General features: G+C 43.5%; 1 protein-coding gene across 2 annotated transcripts in view; it reads left to right on the plus strand.

The window, feature by feature from the left end:
• The window catches only part of ADCY9 (adenylate cyclase 9), an 88,016-nt gene that overhangs the window by 25,954 nt on the left and 40,972 nt on the right, over window positions 1–21,090 (plus strand). For both annotated transcript variants that reach the window (XM_068206560.1, XM_068206561.1), the window contains exon 2: window positions 19,310–19,482. In XM_068206560.1, coding sequence (XP_068062661.1) covers window positions 19,310–19,482 — 173 coding nt within the window. The remainder of the gene's footprint in view (window positions 1–19,309; window positions 19,483–21,090) is intronic.

A 21,090-nucleotide genomic window follows, 5' to 3' on the forward strand; every position in this document is an offset into this window, starting at 1 on the left:
CATGTGCTGGGAGCCCTCCACGCCAAGTGTAAGCTGTGGCTTTGGGAGCATGGACCCTTGTGATTCCAAAATATTGAGTCCTTCCTAATGGCCTTTTTTTGTTGTTGTTTTTGCTCCAAAAAGGGCAAGATCAAAGTGCAGTCTGTTCTTTCCTGCCCTTCTAGATATACAAAACAGCTGCAAAGCACAATCAGCTATTGTAGTGATATGTGCCCCAGGTCTATAAATAGATGGAGAGCTGCAGGCTTGAGCCGTGCTGCTGCAGAGGCCAGGGGATTTTTGCTTGGGGTTACTAAGCATTCCCTTGCTTGTTTGTGGTTTAGAACCATCATTTCCGAGGCTGCTATATTCCAATTGAATTGGAATTCAAAAAGATTTTGTCGTGAAAGCTTTATGTGACTTCACTGTTTGCATTGTTTGCATTTTCTCCTTCCTTTTTTTTTTTTCTGCCCCAGCACACAAGAATTTTGCAGGTTTCTAAAGGAAGCCAATTAAAAACCAATCATTAATTTGCTCAACCAAAAAAAAAAAAATCTGTCATGTATAGCCCTAGTGGGAAGTTTCCAGAGGCACGTATGGAGAGTGAGAATGAGAGATGAGAGCCACGTTTCATTAAATTGTGGTCTGGCCTCTCCTCCAGCCTGGAAATGTGGAGTGTGACACTTGATAAGAGCTTTGTGTTCTCCTGAACTGGGAGGTGGGTGGCTGTGTGAGTACGCTCTGCCTCCTGTGCAGGAGGGATCAAATCTGCATGGCAGAGCCAGAGCTGGCAGAGCTGTTCCCAGATTTTTATTTTTTTTTTAATTCAATATGCTGCATATTTTTTATTCATTATGTTAACTCGGAAGAGCTGTTGAGAGTGTACAAGCTAAGGACTTGTTAAATGATGAGAGAAGAATTAGTGTATTTGGCAGAAGTGAGGTGTTGGAGATAATTTGAGTTTTGAGTATCCAGGAGGTGGCTGAAGCTGCTGCTGGCAGAGGTGAAGCAGACTTTAAACTGCTCATCTCTTTTCCAAGCTCTCCCTGGAAAAACTATTGATTCCCCTTGCATTTCAACAACATTAGCACCCCACAGTATCAGTACTGCTGTCCTGCTTTAAATTTAAATGAGAGGGAGGGATAAAAATAACTCCTTTGGCATTTCACATGGATACTTTTCAGCTGTAACCTTCATGCTTTGAGTCAGGTGAACCAGTTCACCTCTGGAGTCTTTCTCCTTTCAACAACAGGACCTGAAAATTGGATTTCCCACTGTGAATCAGGAGGTCTTGTCCCACGCAGGCATCTCATTGATGGTGCATAAATGCAATCTCAGTATATGTGGTCAGTGTTTTCCAAGGCCACGTGAGGTTATGGTGGAAATTCCTCAGAACAGAGCGTGAATTTCTAATATCTGACCTACTTGTTTCTGAAGAAATAGCAGTAAGAATGTTGAAGGGAAAATGTTGAAATCTCAACTGAAAAGAATTCATATTTACCTGAATTCAAAAAGTTCACCTAATATGACCTTTCTCTGGGAAAATTAGAGCATGAAATGGAATCTTAAAATCAAGTATGACAAAAACTTGAAAAACTTCTACCTGCCTTTGTATTCTGCTGCATCAGTGACAATGTAAACCAGACAGGCACACAGCAGATCTTGCAGGCAAATCAAACTTTTCCTGTAGTTTTCTATGTGGCAGCCATTTGATTTCCATTTGCTTTGGTTAAACAGCAAAATACAGGCTGTTGAGGGACCTCTGAAGTTACCATGCCCAAACTCGGGCTCAGTAGAGATTTAGAGCTGGGTTTTAGTTACCTTGTCCAAACTCGGGCTCAGAAGAGATTTAGAGCTGGGTTTTAGTTACCTTGCCCAAACTCGGGCTCAGAAGAGATTTAGAGCTGGGTTTTAGTTACCTTGTCCAAACTCGGGCTCAGAAGAGATTTAGAGCTGGGTTTTAGTTACCTTGCCCAAACTCGGGCTCAGAAGAGATTTAGAGCTGGGTTTTAGTTACCTTGTCCAAACTCAGGCTCAGAAGAGATTTAGAGCTGGGTTTTAGTTACCTTGTCCAAACTCAGGCTCAGAAGAGATTTAGAGCTGGGTTTTAGTTACCTTGTCCAAACTCGGGCTCAGAAGAGATTTAGAGCTGGGTTTTAGTTACCTTGCCCAAACTCAGACTCAGTAGAGATTTAGAGCTGGGTTTTAGTTACCTTGTCCAAACTCAGGCTCAGAAGAGATTTAGAGCTGGGTTTTAGGCGTCTCTGCCACTGTGACTTGTCCTTGTCATGTCCTGTCCTGGTGCTGTGCTCCTCTGTGGAGAGCCTGGCTCTCCTCTTGCCCTGCTAGGTGGCTGTAGCTTTCTCCTCTCAAAGCTCTCAAAAACCAGCTCTGTCCTTAGCCACGAAGTGCTTCAGCCCCCTGATCATCATGATGGTCCTTTCTGGTGTCACCCAAATGCACCAGCTGCATCTCTGGGGAGCCCAGAACTGGAGGTGTTTTTCCAAGTGCTGTTTTAGTGCTCACTGGGATGCTCTCAGGGCAGAGGTCTCTCTGAAGAGCAGCCTGGTCTGTTGATCTTTTGACTGCTCCCAGCTTGTCATCGTGTCCTGTCCCCCCCCAGTTTGATACTGGCTGTGAACTCAGTGGTGACATGAAGTTGTCATCTTACTCAGACTGAGATCTGCAAACCAAACTCTCATTCTGTGTGGCACGGAGCCAGGACAAACCTGTGTGCAGCACTTGGTGACAAAAACTCCATTTGAGAGACCCCAGTAGTTCACCTCATCAGCTTCAAGCAAACAGACCTTTGTAAATCACAGCAGGACGAGGAAGGGGAAGTGCCAAACCTTGCTCTCAGATCTTGCTTTCAGGCTGAGACAGCCACAAGGAGGGAGGATCTGTTTCTTCAGAGCCACTAAGGCTCATCTGTGCAGAGGCAAACACAGTGGGAGAGGCTGAGAGAGAAAATCAGCCTCTTCCTGCAGATAGCACTGAGGATTTTAGCTGCTTTGGCAAGACTTGTGCTCTTCCTTAGCATAGATTTTGGTTTATCCCCTCTTTTCAGGAGAAACATTTCAAAATGTAATTACAAGATGGATTCCATCTCTTCTCTTCTCATTGGAATGAAACAGAGGGAATAAAAACATGGAGATACGGAGGTGCACAGATGATCCATCTGATCACACACGAAAGTGGAGGGAGGGAGGGAGGGAGAGGAGCATCTTCTGTTTTCATTTCCAGCCAGGGGGTTCCTGTGGCAGCCCCAGCTGCAGGCACAGCAGGGGTGTGTGTTCCTCTGCTGGGCACATCCCTGGGTGCCCAGGAGATACCAGCCATCGAGAGGGTCCAGGAGCAGCACAGCTTTCACACCGAAATAACAGAGTCGGGATTCAGGGAGCACAGCTACATTTTATTTTTAATTATCTTTTTTACCCCCAGGCTTCTGTGCTTGCTGGTTTGCCTGGGAGAGAAAGTGCAGCTTCCCTGAATGCATGCACGATCCAGGTCCAGTGGAAAAGACAAATGCTTTGCTTGTGCTGTGGTGCTAATGGGAGAGCAGACTTCAAATAATCAGTTTTCCTCTAAAGTAAACAACTTCTATGCTTCTGACAGAAAAGATGAAAAGCACACCTCCTTTTAAAACCAGACCTTGCTCCTTAACACTGTGGCAGCTTTATAAATAAAAAAAAAATTAAAACTACTGTATAGGCTTGGTATGAGAAATTATTTCTAGGAAATACTGTACAAATTCCATATTCTGTATATTCTCTGTATCCTGCAAAGAGGACACCCAGATGTTGTGTGGTACCTTGGGTAGATGGCTGTGACTTAGTGGAGCCCTACAGTAACTATCAGAAAAGTATTTCCTTTCTCACTTTTAAGTTCATACAGTTCCATTCCAGTTTCCCAAGCAAAGTCTTGCATGAAATTCCAGTAGCATGGATCAATGAGAAATTGAAATGTTCTTTCCTGGACTAGGAAGCTAACTGGAAAAAAAATAGAATTGTGGATTTAGCACCAAAAAAAATGGTATAAGTTGGGTTTTGTGCTCTGTAGGAAGATAATGCTCTTCATTTTGAAGCTTCATTTTCCTAAGAGCCATGAATAGAGGTTTCCAGCCTAGGGAAGTGTCCCAAGTGGAACAAACCCCATTGTATTAGCAATGTGCATGTCCATGTTTCTGTGTATCATAATATACTTATCATTCTGATTTTCTTGGTGTTTTTGAGATACCCTGTGATGATGCATTTTAAGGGAGAAAAATCTCCTGCTTATGATACCCATACTAACATGTCTTCCTTTATATTAAAAACTATTTTTATGACATATTTCTTCCCTTACTGAAAAGTGTTAAAATCAAACAGGTTTGTAAAGCTTTTTAGACTTAATCATTTGGGAGGGTACTTTTTATTTTGACATCAAATTCATCTATGACTTATTTATTAGTGCTTAAGGAAGGAAAGTGTGCGAGAGCAACAGGACAAGTGAAATGAAGTCAAAAATCCACTCAGGAGGGCAAAAGGTCCATAAAGAGCAGAGATCTCTCTGTACACAAAAGTGATGTGAAAACTTAGACTGGATTTTGGTGTTGGTGCCAAAGAATAGATGTACTGACCGTGCTGTGAGCTCACCTGTAAATCATGCACTCGGTTTAAAACCATTCTGTGATACCAGTGTCTTTAATGTCAGTTTCCTTGAGGGAAGGCATTGCAAATCAAATGGTTATTTTAGCGCTGTGATTTTTTTTTCTGCTTTTTTTGCTTTGCACCTCTGAGGTGTGCAGCTGCCTTGCTATACTATAGATAAGCTGTCGCTTCTAAACCAGCAAGAGCTCATACTGGTTATCTCAGGGTCATGCTGAAAAATGTCAAAAGTTGGTTATAAAATCCTCCCTTTACATAAAATAGTTTACACAAGTGTGAGGGTAACAAAAAGCATATTCTGTTTCTCATTCAAACAAGTTGTCTCAAATACTTAAAAAAAAAAAAGAATTGCTTGTTATCAGATTAAAAAACCCACACTTTTTAAGATGAGTAAGCTAAAACCACTGTGACTCATCGTGTTTCTGAGAAACCTTGATCCCTAACCTCAGGGAAAGAGTAATCCCACAAAACACTTCATTCTTCATTGAGGAATTTTGTTTTTGAATGCTTAAATCTTCAAATAAGCCATGAAAGACTTCATTAGGCAAGTGATTGTGTGGAAGTACAAAGGAATTGGGCTATGAAGTTGTCTCCTCCAATTCTAACAGAGTTGTGGCAGCAAATGGCAGCAGTATCAGAGAGGCAAATACAGAGGTTAGGGAAATATTTAGCCTTCGTTGGATTTCTTTCAGTTTTTCTAAGCACAGCCAAGAGGTTTTTTTTTAGAGTTTGATGGGGAAGGGGACGTTTTCTTTGTTTCTGTGCTTTCACTTGATCTTCATTCTTTAGGTTGTTTTTTAAAACTTTTTTTTGCCTAAAGGCTGCAAATAAATAGGTTGTTTTTACAACAATCTTCTTCTGGAGACCTGTAATCTTTACTTTCCCCACTGTCTTCTATACCTCAAAGTGATTAAGAATAACTTCACGTCTAAATGAGAAGGGATGTAAGTTACACAGGGGCAGCACAAAGCCCCAAAAATCAAGCTGGGAGGACTGCTCCCTAATTTCCATGGATCCCATAAATCCTGCTTATAGCCCTTGCAGGGCTGCTCTCTTGCTGAGTGCTGTATCCCCCTTTGCAGAGACTGGAAAGAGAGACCAGACCTCTGTGATGATCTCACGGTTTAATACTCACCTTGAACTTCCAGGTGGAGGGTGATGCAGGAATATGCTTGGACCAGAGCAAGTTTGCAGACCAGAAACTTTCTGTCAGTAAACCTGCTATCACTCAACCATAGAGAGAGCTTCCCTAAGAATAACTTTTCCCCCATTTCTTTCCAGGATGTGAAGTATTTAGCATGTCACAAAACTACTGTCTCTTACGTGAGTTTATCAGCAGATTACGCAGGGTGGTTCTCTATCTGGCATGCAGGCACAACAGAACCATTATTTATATTGTATTTGTGGAGATAGGAGATGCCTCTTCCTAAGGTCTGGGAGATGGCTGAGTCAGTTCTCCAGTAAGATTAACTGGAGGAGATAGCAGGGCACTGTCTTTGGGTTTGGTTTTTGAGAGGAGATGAGTTTCCACAGTGAACTATCTATTTATACCAGCTCAGAGCCCACTGATTTTTCACCCCGGTTGTTTTTGCATTCCCGACACATTCCTGCACTCCCCAGTAATAACTCTTAGCCCGAGGGTTTGAAATGTAATCAGCTAGTTATTAGCACAAAGTCTGAGAATGTTTTTGCAAAGGATGAAGAAATCAAATGTGGGCCATGAGCTGACAGAGGAGCTGGTGGTTGGGGGCTTGCTCTGGTATGAACTAGGCTGCCAGGACTGGTCCAAGTGCAGAGAATAATAATAGATGATTTATAGAATATTCCAGCCTTGGAGAAACAGAAATGCTGATTTTACCCATGTCTGGTTTGTGTCACTAGAAGGACTTCTACTTGTTTGTCTGGTGGTGTTGGTATCTCCTTCACTCTTAAAAATAGGTTTGAGTATCAGCTCTGGACAAAGATGTGCTGCTGGGAGCATGGGGGTAGACTCATTTCAGAAGAGCAAATAGAAGGTTTCAATGGATGTGCATTTAGAGAATTTTCTTTACCTGCATGTTTTTTAATGTCATTCCCACTGGATAGATTTACTGACATGATGTAATGGTGATCAAGCAAATCTCTTGGGTAGCAAGTGACAAATCTCCATATCTATTTCATTGGTTGTTCCTGTGGATACATGAAAGAATTCTTTACCTGTGTTTTGTTCTTTATGGGCATGAATCATCCTGTTATGCTGTTTGGTGAAGTGCATGCTGCTAGAGTGATCCAGCATTTGCAGTGAGTACACAGGATCACAGGTTTACCTGTGATCACCACACATGGTTTAAGGCTTGGCACGAGATACCTGTGTAAGCTCTGATGGCTCTTTACCAAGGTGTTTGGCTCCTCTAATGCTGGGAGTTTTGAGGGATGGGCTGAAACCCTCAACAGCTATTTGTGGGACAGAGAATTTGTTTTCTATCCTTGCGGTTTTGGGGGTGGGGGCTATCATCACCCTTTTTGCCCATCATGTTGTTTTCCAGAAATAAGAGATGCAATGAACTCCATTGAACAGTGATCCAGTGGGAGAGAGCAGTAGAAGATGTCCTAGAGGGTCAAGGCCAGGTTGGAACTGGTCTAGTGAAGAAGTCCCTGCTCATGGCAGGAGGGTATTGGAACTAGATGGTTTTTAAGGTGCCTTCCAACCCAAACCATTCCACAATCCCATGATTCTTTGTTGCGGTGCTTTCCTGACTCTTCAGAGTTTGGGTGCTTTGGCACACTTAGAGGCCAAAGCCTGAGGAGCACAAGCTGGAAACCACTGCAGGTTGAATCAGATGTTGGACAAGACTCTTCCAGTAAAGAGCTGGCCGTGTCTTTCCCATCACGCTGCCAAACCAAGAGCATGATGTCCTTTTCACTGGGTGACAGGGCTGTCCTGCAGCCTGCCATCACAGCAGCCCCATGGCTTTGAGGGCCTGCTCCATGTGTAGCAACACCTGATCCATCTCCAGGATGGGTTTAGTGTCATCTGGGTGAAAGAGATCCACCCTGGCGTCTGAAACTACGGCTGCCGTGCGAAGAGGAGGGGACAGTTCAAATGTGGCCTGTCAGGACTGGAGGTTGCCTCAGTGTTGTACACTGAGGAGATGGAAGGAATTTCAGAAACGTTTTGACTGTGTAAATAAACATAGTTCTGGCAATATTTCCTTTTTAACCTTGTTTTTGGACTTTCAAATGGTTTTTATTTGGGGGAATAATTCTTTGTTTACAGTTTTACCTCAGGAAGGGAATTAACTGAAAAGCTGATCCTCTGCTTGGGGGAGACACAACACTCAGTAGCTGTTCTGAAAAGAGCATTGGCTCTGAAATTGTTCTTATTTTGAGCTAGAAACACTGCAAATACTCAGTGGCTGAAGCTTGCCAGTTAAAATACAGCTGTATAGTGATACATACTTAGGTGGTGGCAGCTCTTGGGAATTTCTTCTTCACCTCACCAGTGTTTATACCACTGTGAGATATTGTTATTCTGAAGTGCCTCCTGCAGCAGTTTTATTTGCATTTGCTTTATTTTTCAGTACTGAATTAGTAACCATTTAAAACTGTCAACCACATGTAAACAAGCGGTGCGTAAGTTATGAATAACAACTTACCTGGAATTACAACTGCCTGTTTGGATTGCACAAGGCTGGGCTCTGGGGGAGTTGTGAAATGACTGAATTCACTACTGCAACATTATTTCTGTTTGTCTGGGTTCTTGCAGCCAATTTGAATAAATACCCTGGTGCTCACATGATTCCCTCAGCCAGCAGTCCTGGGGGGGATTGCTGGCTTCCCAAGTGTTGGAATATGTATGCTCGACTCCAGCCCATGTGATGAGCAACATCTTTTGCAGGCTCTGTCAAAACTGTGCTTGCTTACTGTGTAATTTGTCAGTTCTGACCAAAGATCTTGGGTGGGGGAAGAAATACTATTATTAACTGATCTAATAATAAAATGTATTGAACAAGCATTTGGTATAAGCATTAACTCTTCAAACTGTGCTGGTGAGCTCTGACAGCAGGTGGAAAAATGACTGTAGAATCATGGAATGGTTTGGGTTGGAAGGGACCTTAAAGCTCTTCTTGTTCCCAAATATACCATGGGCAGGGATGCCTACCACTATCCCAGGTTGCTCCAAGCCCTGTCCAGCATGGTCTTGGACACTTCCAGGGATCCAGGGGCAGCCACAGCCCAGGCCTCCCCACCCTCACAGGGAACAATTTCTTCTCAATAACCATCTAACCATGCCCTTCTGTGACAGTGGGGAGCCATTCCTCCTTGTCCTGTCACTCCAGGCCCTTGTCCAAAGTCTTTCTCATCTTCCTTGCAGGCTCCCTTCAGGTCCTGGAAGGCCACAGTTAGGTCACCCCAAAGGCTCGCTTCTTCAGACAGAGCAATCCCAGTTCCCCCAGGCTTTCCTCAAAGCAGAGCTGCTTCATCCCTCTGATCACCTTGGTGACCTCCTCAGGACTCACTCCCCACAGGTCCATGTCCCTCCTGTGCTAGGGACCCCAGATGACCTTTACTGGGAGCACTGATATGCAGACATATACAACTTAAAAAAAACCCCTATATTTTTAAGGCAGGAATTATCTTAAGATATGCAGATTTACTTCTTTTAATTTGATCCATTAACGGCAAATATTTTATGTTCTCTGAGTAGGTCTTAAGGCTAATGAAGCTAATGAATTGTTGTTCAAGGTAACAACATGGAAGGTACTTGTGTTCCCCATGCAGAGCCCACCAGCTTTGCACATGGATTGTAACTGATTTGGGTTTTACTTCCCTGTGAGTCCCTGGAGCACGAGGGCACTGCCAGCCTGTGGGGTTGCCCTGGTCCCTATAAAACGCTGATTACGCGTGTCACATCCAGCTACCTGCATTATGCAAGAGGGAAAGAATTTGCTTGATCGTTGTCCTGTCAACACAAAGCGATTGCAGCAGTATAACAAAATAGGCTTCTAAAGTCTTGTTTAAATTGAATCTGGATTCTATTAAACAGTGTTAGTCCAGAGAGCCACAATAGCTCACTCTGTTACTATGGGCTGAGCAGGCTCCAGTTGCATCAGACTATTGTTTTTTATTGAAATCCTCTCTTCCATCCCGCACGTTTGTTATTCATTAATTCTAAAATATCAATCAAAAAGATAGGTGGCATCCTCTGGTCCTAAGTGGAATTTTCCTGGGTGGGATTTCTAATAAGTTTCTAACTGCTTTCATTGTGGCCTCGCCTTTTCAGTTTAAAATGAATAATTTTCCATTCTTGAGAGCCTGGAGCTAAGAAAACTTGCACCTAGAGCTTCTCTTTGACTTCTTTTTAATTCTGCCTATGTGTAGCAGAGGCTGATGCAGCCATCCATAGTTCCTGAGGTATGCCAGCTACTGTGTGTGAAGAAAATGTAATACATATGATGTCTTTCTGGGATGTTTGTGGCTTTATATAATTGTCCTGTCTAGAGCAGTGGAATTTTTCTTGAGAAATCCTTATCTGTCCATAGATCTCTGGTTTATAATGCTGCTGTTTAAATAGACTGTTTGAAGTCCTTGCCTTGGAGATATCTCCTGTGCTGTGTTCAGATTGCTTGTTTCCCTCCCACAGTAGTTTTAAGTTGGAAACGCTTTTTTGTTTATAATAAAAGGAAGTTTTGGAAGTATATTCTACATATCTCAAAGGATTGCTGCACTCTTTGGGTGATGTGGAATGTCAGAACTTCCCACATGTGCAAATTCACCAGGGAAACATAGACAGATCCTGCCCAAAAGCTTGGATTGAAAAGGCTGTGCAGAAAGCTATTCCCAAAGGCTTCCTCTGTCATCCTGCTGGCTTCCGCTGTTACCATGCAGCAGGAATTTCAGGTATGGACAGGGATGTATGTAATGGATTTGTGTCACACAAGAGCTCCAGGGGCTGCTCTGTGTCCTGTGTTTGACATTTTGGAGCTGTTAGGGTTGGTTATGGCCTTGGCCATCTGGTTTTGGACTCTGAGGTACCTTCCTGTCAATGATGAGGGGGAAGAAAAAACTCCAAACCCACATTTGCATCCTGAACAAGAAACTGGCAGAAACAGACTCTGTGTAATGTCTTCAAAAGACTTTACAGTGCTGTGACCTTATAATTTCCCTTGAAGCACAGAGTCCTGAGCGTGCCAAAACAGGCATGTTGTGTGTCTAAAGTGTATTTACATCTGCTTTACATCACTGCAGCCACACCCACAGGATGGACCTCTCCATCCCACAGCTCCCAGTTTGCAGTGGGTGCAGCAGGGAGCTGGGCAGTGCTGGAGGGTGGCTGCACTGGGGCTGAGGCTCTCGGTCTCCATCCCTGCTGCTCTTTTCTTCTGCTCTTCCACCTCTGCCCTGCCACCTCATTCCCAGTCCAGCAGTGTAATGATGAATTCTGAATGGGCTGTGTCCTTATTAGATTCAGTTTCTAATTTATTATTATTTCTGTTTCCAGAAAAGATATTCTGTGGGAGGAATATAATAATTTTTGAAGTGTTTGGAACCCTCTGCAAGTGCCATGCCCTCACGTGCTTGGGTGACTTGTGCTTTGGCCACCTGCATTGTTCAAACATTTCAGTTTCTCTTGGCATGCTTATTCCTTTCCAGGTGTTAAAATTAATGCAGAGGTCAAAGGGATTGTCAATAAATGTGAAAAATAATGTCAATAAAATAATAGCAGATGCCTTTTCAGGCGTGGGATTGCATCATGGAATTTGTTTTCGTGACCCAGACTGCAGGAGAGTTTACAGGATGGCTGAGCAGTGTCAGTAAAAGCCAGACAGTATTTTTACCAGTTAATCCCCAATATCCTAGAGCTGGAATTAGGGTCTCTTTTTAGCTTTAAATGTAGGAACATCATATATCTCCTGGGTTTTGTGAGAAACCCTTAGGACAGAATCTCTTCTCTGCAGCATGTTAGTAAATTTGCTGGACTTCAAGCTTCTCTTGTGGAGCACGCTGTTGCCCCTGGCAAGACTGCAAAATCCCAGGCTTACCTTTCCTTAAACCTGCTTTTCTCTGCTACTAAGGTGACAAGTTGTGAGCTCTGCTGTGGTGAAAAAATGAGTTAAAAACCCAGAGTCAATCCAGAGAATGGGCTCATCTGCTGTTCGCTCTCAGGCCATGGTCAGAGGCACTTGGGCACCAGCAGAGCTGGTAGAGCTGAATGTAAATGAGGGCAGTCATAAAGCCCAGTGTAGGGATCAATCTCTCTTCAGCCTTTCACCTGCCAGGAGAGTTTAAATATATATATATATATTCCTGAGCCAGCAGTGGCTGCTGGACCAGTGGGTTTGATGCATGTCTGTGCTGGGTTTGCCCACGCCTTTTTCTGCTGTGTTTTTCCTTTGGCTAGGTTATTTTATCTCACCCAGGTGAGAAGAAGATAAAAGAGACTGAAGGAAAACGGACTACCAGCCTGCAACTTCCTTTCTGCAGCTTAGCTATAAATGTAAATTGTGGGTTTGGGTCCAGGGTTCCCCACTTAAAACTGGCAGATGTCGAATACCAAAATTACACATGTGTTGTTGATCAGCATTTTCCAAACCCACTGTTGTCTGTTAGATGATCAAAAGATCAGAAATAAGTATTCTGCTAAACAAAGGAGGCATAAGGAAAGCAGCAGTTTACCATAATACAGAAGATGCCTCTGGTTTCTCTGGCTCTTTGCAGCTCTTCCTTGGAGATTATGAGGATAGGTTTGGGGCTTTGGCTTTTTTGAGTTTCTTTTGTCTTTCCAGTCTATAAAGTTCTGTTTCTTATTATGGTTGTTTCTGCTTTCCAGAGACCTAAGATAGCAAGTTGGCTCAGAAATTCTCTTTCTCATTTTAGCCACAGGAAATGTTGCTCCATACATTCAAAGTGCTTTTCCAGGTAGGCTTGTTTGGAATCCACGTGTTTTGGGTTACATGCTTTTGTTTGCACTGAGCTGGAAGTGGTTTCTGTGGGTTAGAGGGTGGGACTTGCTTCACTGCTTTGCAGGTTGGGGGAAATAAATTCAATTTTTATAGAGTCATCCAGAGTCCTTTTGTGCAGTCCTGCAGTGTGAGCGACACAAAGGCTGCTGTATAAAAGACAGTGGTGTGATTCTGGCTTCCAGCTTTATCGCTGAAATACCTGGAGATTAAAAGCTGGAATTCACTTAGGGATATTTTTAGGGCTTTAAAATAATTTAAAAAAATCCCTCATGCTTTTTTTTCACGTCATTGTGTACAGCCTTTATCAGAGCAGTCAGATGCATTGTGTTTACCTTTACTGGTGCTTCCCTGTTTTTCAAAAATGGATATGATGATGTGGGGGACTTTGAGGTGTATTTGATCTTGAAGTGTTCAGTGAGCTGCCGTGTGTGAAGTTACACACACTCCTTTGTGCAGGAGTAGAAATAGGAAAGCATTTTATGGAGTTATAAGAATTAACATAAAAGTCTTCATTAATTGTGTGTGTGGGACATAGATTTGTAGAAAATTTTTGAATCTTGACAGAAGGTTCACATAGTATGCATTTGTATGTAAACTTTGAGATAAATGTTGACTAAGAAATGCTATAGAATAAGACAGACATTGTTGAGAGAGAAGCAGAACTAGAAACAAGTTTCAAAAAATAGGCTTATGAAAAAAACTAAATACTTTAGAGAAATAGAACTATAAAAGATGCATTGTAATGAAACCTACAAGAGGTAATTTTAGATTATTAGCTTTAAGGCATTTACAGTGTAGCAAAAGCTGATAAGCCAAGAAACACTTACAGTATATTGTAATTAAGAAATAATTAGCTTCTAATTGTAATAGCGTGAATTATAACCTCTGTATTGTCTCACCCTTCTCATGAGACTAAAAGTAGAATGAAGATTTTTAAAACACCTCTCAGTTAGCCCATCTCTGGGTCAGAAAAGAATTTGATCCAAGATGTGTGAAGAAATCTGCTGGCTTTGGCGGGCAGGGCCCAGCTTGCTCCAAGCATGAGGAGGACAAGAGGAGGGGACAGTGCAGGGCAGGACAAGGGCTCCCGGTGGCTCTGCCAGGAGCCGCGCGGTGCCCGGCTGGCTCTGCACCAGCGCGGTGCCCGGCTGGCCATGCAGCCCCGGCCACTCCTGCTGCCTCTGAGCACCAGCCCAGGTGTGAGGGAGCAGGCTGGGCGCTGGGGCTGCCCCCTGGGCCTGCAGGAGAGATGGGAGAGGAGGGATTCACCGAATCACAGAATCATCACCTAGGTCGGAGTGACCCTCCGAGGTCATCAGGTCCAGTCTGTCAGGCAGACACGGAGTGCATGTCCAGTCATTTCTTGAAATATCTGGGGGTGGTGACTCCACCGCCTCCCTGGACAGCCCCTTCCAATGCCTGACAACCCTTCCTCTGAAAAAAATTTCCCAAATTCCCAAACTAAACCTTGAGTAGTGACAAGACAACAGTTTTTTTTGTTGTGGTGTAAAATCCCAGTTCCCAAATCAGTAGAGGAGAGTGCTGTGCTGGGAGGAGGGAAGGGAGTTTGTGTGAACTCCCTGTGCAAAGCGGCTCTAATAAAGTGAGAAGACAGTCTTCATAAATACAGATTTGGCAACTGTTGAACTTTAGGAATGAGGGAGAATATTTGCTACTGGAAATCATCTTTAGATTCAGCAGCAGCTTGGACCCAAAGGATACTAAAGCTCCTGGACTGGTGCTATGTGCTGTATTATTTCATGCGTGGACAGTAGGTTAGTGCCTGAAAAACCATTTGAGGTTTGACAAGAGAAAAAACCAAACCAATCAGCACAGAAAAGTGAGATGCCAAAAAAAGACTGCAATTAGAAGTAAATACATCGGTGGGATTTTTAAAATTACTATTTGCTAGTCATGTTACGTTCCAGAAATCACAGTTAATAATTTATTTTACAGAGCAAGTCAGTCTAATGAAACTGTGTAGCAGCATCTTTTATTGTGTGAGGAAACCTCACCGTAGGTCTGTGTTTCCTTTCCCTAGGGTGGCAGTGCCTGAATGTCAGTATTTTCACTCCCAGGTTTTTGGTTAAATGCAAAGATATCTTTAAAAGGCACAGAGAAAACGTTTTCTTGTCTTTCTAAAAAATGGAAAGCAAAAAGCCGATGGATTGCAGAGAAGCACAACCCAGAAATGAGTTCACCATCAGTTCAGAAGGGAGCTCAGACCTGAGGTATGATTAAGTGGTTAAAGCATGGGGACTGCAAGGGAAATGCTGGAAGGTTTAACAGTGAAAGAGCAGCATTAATATAAAGCAGTTTGGTCAAAGGGGTTGTAATCAATGCAATTTGCATTTTATTACATCGATGTAAGGAACATTGCTGTCTCCCAGCACAGAGGGCTGTGGACTGGCAAGCATTTAATCAGAAAAGGATGCTCACCTGTTAAACTGCCCACACTGCAGCTAAAAAGGTGAAGTGATCCACCTTTTTAGAGTGAAGAACAGGGATATATGAGAGAAGTGGGATTATGTTTTGATTAAATGAATCCGTAAGGCTGTGACTGAAATGTTGCCATTGTTTTTTGGTGTCTCTTCAAATCAGTGCCGAGAAGGGTTTCAAAAAATTTGAATTTCCTTACACAGAGACATGAGAAGTGTGAAAATGTTTGCTAGAGAAAGAAATTTTCCTGTGTGCTATCAACAGAGGCGTAAAAATTTCAGTTCCAAGCAGGTGAAGCATCAAAAATTGAAACTTTAATATTTTGTCCAAGAATTTCTTATCAGTATTTGTGTTAATCCCTCATTTCCTGTAGGAAAAGACATCCTGTCCTAAACAGATGCAGGGAGGGATGTCCTCTGCTAATGTAGAAATCAGATTAGATTGGATAACAGCAAATTCCGACCTGAAGTCGTGAGGATGAATGAGCTGAAAGGAAGGAAAAAATGACTGAATCAAGGACTTGAAGAATCAGAACATCTTTCCTCTCCCTTTCCCTGTTCCTTCCTGGCAAGTAACTTCCCCCAAATTACCTGGGGTGCTTTTCCTCTGCAGGCACTGCTGGGATGGAGATTCCCTCCAGGGCTCCTCTGGGAGTCCCTGGGGATGGCAGGAGGGAGCTGCAGCCTCTCCCTGTGCTCCTGAATTCCCCTTTGCTCACAGCCACCGGCTTTTCTCACGCCACCACAACCTGGGGGAAGCCTGGGATGTTTATCCACAGCCTTATTTATAATAACTCCTGTTTATTTTTGTGCATACGGAAAAGAATTTGTGTGTGAGCACTTGCATATGATTTTTTGTTGTTATTAGGAGTGGTTTTTAGTGGTTGGGGTGGGTTTTCTGTTTTTATAAGCTCAGAGAAATGCCAGGGATCAAAGAAAGGCAATCTGAAGGAGGGAGCCAAGTACAGAGACTCACTAATGCTTCTAAAATTCCACAGTAGTAGGACTAAGAAATCCACAGTCGTTCTGTGAAGATCTCATCTGCCATTGTTTTTTCAAAAATGCACTTTACAAACACTGCCATGTCAATATTCAAAGTAGATGACTTCAAGCAATGAGTGTTTTGGCTCAGTGTGCAGGAGCTGTTATTCTTTATAATGCTTACAGGATCTCAGACCTTGAAGAGCAGTGAAAGGAATGGTTTGTGCTCCTCAGAGAAACACGAGACAGTTCTTTTTTTTTCTCAGGGCAGAAAATATTACTGTGTTAAGTTGGTTTATTGGGGTTGTTGTAGCCTGTTCCCTGCCTTGCTTCCAAGAACCACCTCTGGAAAAAGCAGAATTGCAGGTTAAAGCTTGCCAGAGGACAGATTTGCTATCAGGCCCTTTGAGGTTGTGCTTCAGCATTTATTTTGGATAAATTTCGGGGAAGGAAGTGAGTACAAGATTGATCTTGGCCTTTATAAATAGCACTACAAGCACCTCATATCATTTTCTGCATTGCCATGTCTTGAGTTACTTTGTTGCACAGCAACACAGACCAAAAATTGCGTTTTCACATAAAATAGCAGCTCCTCTGTTTATTCATTCCTTATTGTCATGTTACTTAATTGATTTAAACGTGCTGGTGTGGATGTTTTTCACTCCCTACACTGCTTGTGTGGAAAATGACAGTGTTGGTTGTACTAATTCCCTGGAAATGTTAAAGGAGAGAGAACACTCTTCTCAAATGATGCATTTTAGTTACACCAGTACAGTTCTACTCAACTAATGACCCTTTTTTGTACCAAAATAGTTCAGACTCAGCCTAGGAGTGCTTTGTGAAGTGTCACAGAGTTCCAAGGACCCCTGAAGCAAATGGAGTTTTCCCATCATAAGGATTTAATAACAAACAAGTATTAGCTAGGCCATGTTAGTAAAGTTTTGTAAAGATGAAACGTTTTTGCACCTCTGTTTTCCAAAACTTTACAAAAAGAACCTTTTTCTCCTCCTAGCTCTCCTGTTGGCTCCATACAAAACACATGCAGGATATTGGTTTTTCTCTGTCCCAGTTCAAATTACTCCTTTTGAGTAACACTCCTTATGCAGGGATGTGGTGGGGCTGGGGGGCACAAGGAGGGAATAAAGAGATTTTTAGAGTCCATGGTGCCAACAATCAAGCATTTTAGCCACCTTTAAAGCCTGGAAGATAGAGTGGCTGCTGTTGATGTGCTGTGGGCTGGGTTTGCCAGGGATGGAAAGGACAAGGTGGGGAGTGAGGCCAAGGAGCTGATGTTCCCGGCTGAGGCGAGGCTGGATTCTGCTTTCCCAAGTCCATTTGCAGTGTCTGGTGTGTTGTAGCCTTTCCCCCTTTTCCTCAGTGTGGAGCTCAAACTGGAGATAATTTTACTGCATGCAACAAGATTGACAAAATAATTTTCCTGCACAGCGCAGTAAGACATAAAAAGTGCCTTTTCAAAGGTACAATAAGCAAAGAAAAGATGTTTGTCCAGGAAAAGAATTGGAGGAATAATAGGAATAGGGAAATTACTCTGTTGCTTTAAGGTAGCTTTTAAAAATAGGAGTAGTCAGTTAATGCTCCAGCCTTTACCACAGTAAACATATAATTGTGAGCTGATTGTGGTGAATGCCTCAAACAACAGCCCCCATCAGCAGAAGTCTGAAGGAGAGAGCCTGACATCTGGAAGCCAGCAGCAGTCAGGATTTTATTAAGCAGCCCTGCCAAATAAAATCCGAGCACTACTATAAATGATATAAAAATAAAGATTGGCTATGGCAAACATCTCGAGATGCCAGCAAGTGCGCCCGGGTTTGGAGCTCTGTGTGAGAGCAGCAGAGCTTTCCCAGCAGCTTTGGAGCCCGAGGGGGACATGGTGGGTAGGGATGTGGCTTCCTGTGCTGCTTGTCATGTTCAGGGGCTGAAGCTATGAGTGGAATAAAGAGAGAAACTGCAAATTTGCTCTTAGTGTGCCTGAATTGTTTTTATTGGAAAGGTTTTGGCCACGTACAGTCTGTGTTGTGTATTACAGACCTAAAGCAAGGTTTATGGAATATGGTTTTCTGTCTGTGAAGGAGGTTATGAGAGAGTGACCTTATCACAGGGAGCAGGAACCTGCCCTCTTCCACAGGCTGCAGCTTGACACATTTATTTCCAGCGCTCACCCTGTGGATGGAGCCAGTGGAATGGGTCGATGGCTGTGACAGCCATGTCTGGCTGCACTGGGAGCCAAGTCTCAGGGTTAGGGAGGGGATGCAGAGCTGACCCAGATGGGACCCAGCAGCCATCCCAGGAGCCTGGGGCGGGGAGGGTTTGGGGCAGCCTCCCCTGGGAATGTGGGCTCTGGCACCACAGAAGATCAAGCACTTCACTCTTCTGCACACTGGTGCCCTCCACTCTTTCTGGGGGACATTGGTGCCCCTCCGTGCTGAGCAGGACGTTGCCCATCCAGTGGCAATCAAATGAACTCCTGTGAATTCAGAAAGCTGTGATTAAGAGCTCCTTCTCAGGCTTTGTGTCTAGAAATAGCCCAGAACACCACAGCTCAAAGTTCAAGGATGTAAAAGAAGTGCTATGTTAAATGAGATTCCGATCTTTCATTTTTTGAACAGGTTTTTGATACAGCTCAGCTTGATACAACCTGCTATTTACCAGCCTGGCCTTTAATATTGGATCTGCTTTCCAATTATGCTTCAATTCATACACCAGTTGCAGAGGGCGTGTGTGGGTGTACGTGCGAGAGAGGGAGATTGATTTTGTTCTTTAAAAATGTGAAGTCTGCACTAACTATGAAAACCCATCAGAATTTCTAGCACTTAAATGCCATTTCCTTTCTCAATGTGCTACCAGCACTAAGTAATGTTCACGACATCTCTCTGGCAAGTGAAGGAGTACATGCTGCTTTTTCAGGAGTAGAATATTAATACAGATATCAGTGAAAACCAGGCTGCTGATCCTTTCCAGAAGTAAAGAGTTAAAGTGAAAGCTCAAATTACGACTTAGAAGCAAATACATAAGGTCTTAGCTGTATTTTTCAGAAGCACATGAGTGAAAATGGAATAAAGAGAGTACATGTTGCTGTGTGTCAGTCACCTCTTGTGTCTGGAACAGCAGATTTGGGGAACCCTTTTTGCCACCACTTTGCACAGAACATATTCGTGTTCCTGGTCGTTTTTCCCAGCCACTGTCTTTTTTGTGTGCTCTATTCCTGAGTCTTGGCAGTGCTTTGGTTGTCACTGTCTGAGAAGCCCAAAGGAGTGTTCTCTGTCTTTCTGTAGTTCAGACTGGTCGTTTCTATTTCCTGTAGGTTTAAAGACCTATCTGATCTCAGGTCAGAAGGTGAAGGAGCCCCAGTGCAGCTGTTCTCAAGCGTTGCTTCCTGGCTTGGAGTCAGCAGACGGAGCCAGGACACCGGGAACGTCGTCAGCTGAGAACTCCAGCGACCCGACCAAGACAACCAAACAGGTGGAAAAGCCCAAGGTGAGCTGTCCTCTCAAAGCCCAGCAGCACAGATCTCAAGGCAGGGCTGGGGAAATCTTATGGGCTTGTTTATGCACTGTTTTACATATTTACATATGTATGGTGTGTGTACATAGAGTGACAAAACAGATTTTGAAGGAAGAAAAATTTACCAAGTCAAATGCCTCGCTTCCCACTTGGCAAACAATCCCTAAAATAAGGTGAGCACTTCTCAAAGGTGGTTTCAAATAAATTTTTATATTTCAGGACTGAGAGGTCAGTGATGCTTTTTCAGTGGTCTGGATTTTATGGGGGGAGGGGGGAAGAATATGATTTATGCAGCTACTGTAACTTCTGTGATTTTCTGCTTTTGCTGCTTCTGCCGTTCCTCTGTCATGAAGGTCATGTACCTGTGAGCCTTTTCATGGGTATTCAGCAGACAGCCCTGCAAAAGATAATTGGGTTGTTTTTGTGATGGGAGAAAATGCTCTGGTGGGTTGGGAGATTGGTTTATCTGCTTGCTCTAGAGACCTATATTTGGAGCTGAGGGCAAGGATTTGTATGGATTCAGCTTGGAGGAATGATGATACTTTGTTATGTTCACACCTCTCACAAGATCTCTTGACAAGGAAATCTGTGAAACAATGTGTATTGCTTCAGAGCTTTGCTGTTACTCTCCATCTTCCATCTCAGAACAGATTTTCCAAACAACAGATGTCTATTCTCTCTTTTAATTTGTGCTAAGAATTCCTTCTCCTGGGCTGCCTGAGGTGGGCACAAATGTCAGAGCCAGGGGTGGCCATCTGCAGGTCCCTGTCCTTACTCTTCAGTGTGGTCAGTCCTGACTGGGTCTCTTAAACTCAGGTTTGAGACTCAACTGACAGAGTTGATGTGGGGATAATTTTCATATTGCCTAATTTTTACTGCTTCTCATTTTTTCTGGGTTAGGAGAGCATGCGTAGGGCACCTTTACCCTGCCTCTGCTCCCAATTTTAAGATTTGAAGTAAAAACACTGGGTTACAGGTGAGATCAGCTGGAGGGCTGACCCAAAGAGATGGTCCAAAGTCGAGTGAGCTCCTTAGAGAGCAGCCAGGCCTGTGTAACCACAGATGGGAGCTGTAGCCATCTTTATCTGTCCCCAAAATGTACAGAGTGTGGTTTGACAGCATCCAAGTTGCTGGTGATATGTTTCTATTCCTTCTCCTGTGTAAGAAAGAATATATTTGGCATCCTACTGGCACCAGCTTTCCAGCTCCCTCTTGCCTTTCAGTGAAGGCAATGACAAATAAGGCAGGAAAATACATCTTAGAGTTGGAGGGAACTGTACAGATAAACCTGTGAGTGCTGCCCAGGCTGTGGTGCTGAGGTCCAGGTGTGGCAGTGACAGAAACTCCTTCATTTCAAGCAGTGAAGGAAGAAGAATGTGCCAAGTGGAGCAGGATTGCTGAGCTGCCTGTGTGGAGCAGAAGGGAGAGAGGAGGGATGAAGCCAAGCAGTGAAGCTGTGGCTGCTGTTCTGAGAGACAGTGAGGATGCCTTGGGAATGTCAGACAGTAGAGGAGGCTGTGACTGAGGACTGAAACTGCAGTGAAGGATGGGACTGACCCACCTGCAGCTGGGGCTTGATAA

The sequence above is a fragment of the Anomalospiza imberbis genome, chromosome 16 (genome assembly GCF_031753505.1).
Source record: "Anomalospiza imberbis isolate Cuckoo-Finch-1a 21T00152 chromosome 16, ASM3175350v1, whole genome shotgun sequence".
Classification (NCBI taxonomy): domain Eukaryota; kingdom Metazoa; phylum Chordata; class Aves; order Passeriformes; family Viduidae; genus Anomalospiza; species Anomalospiza imberbis.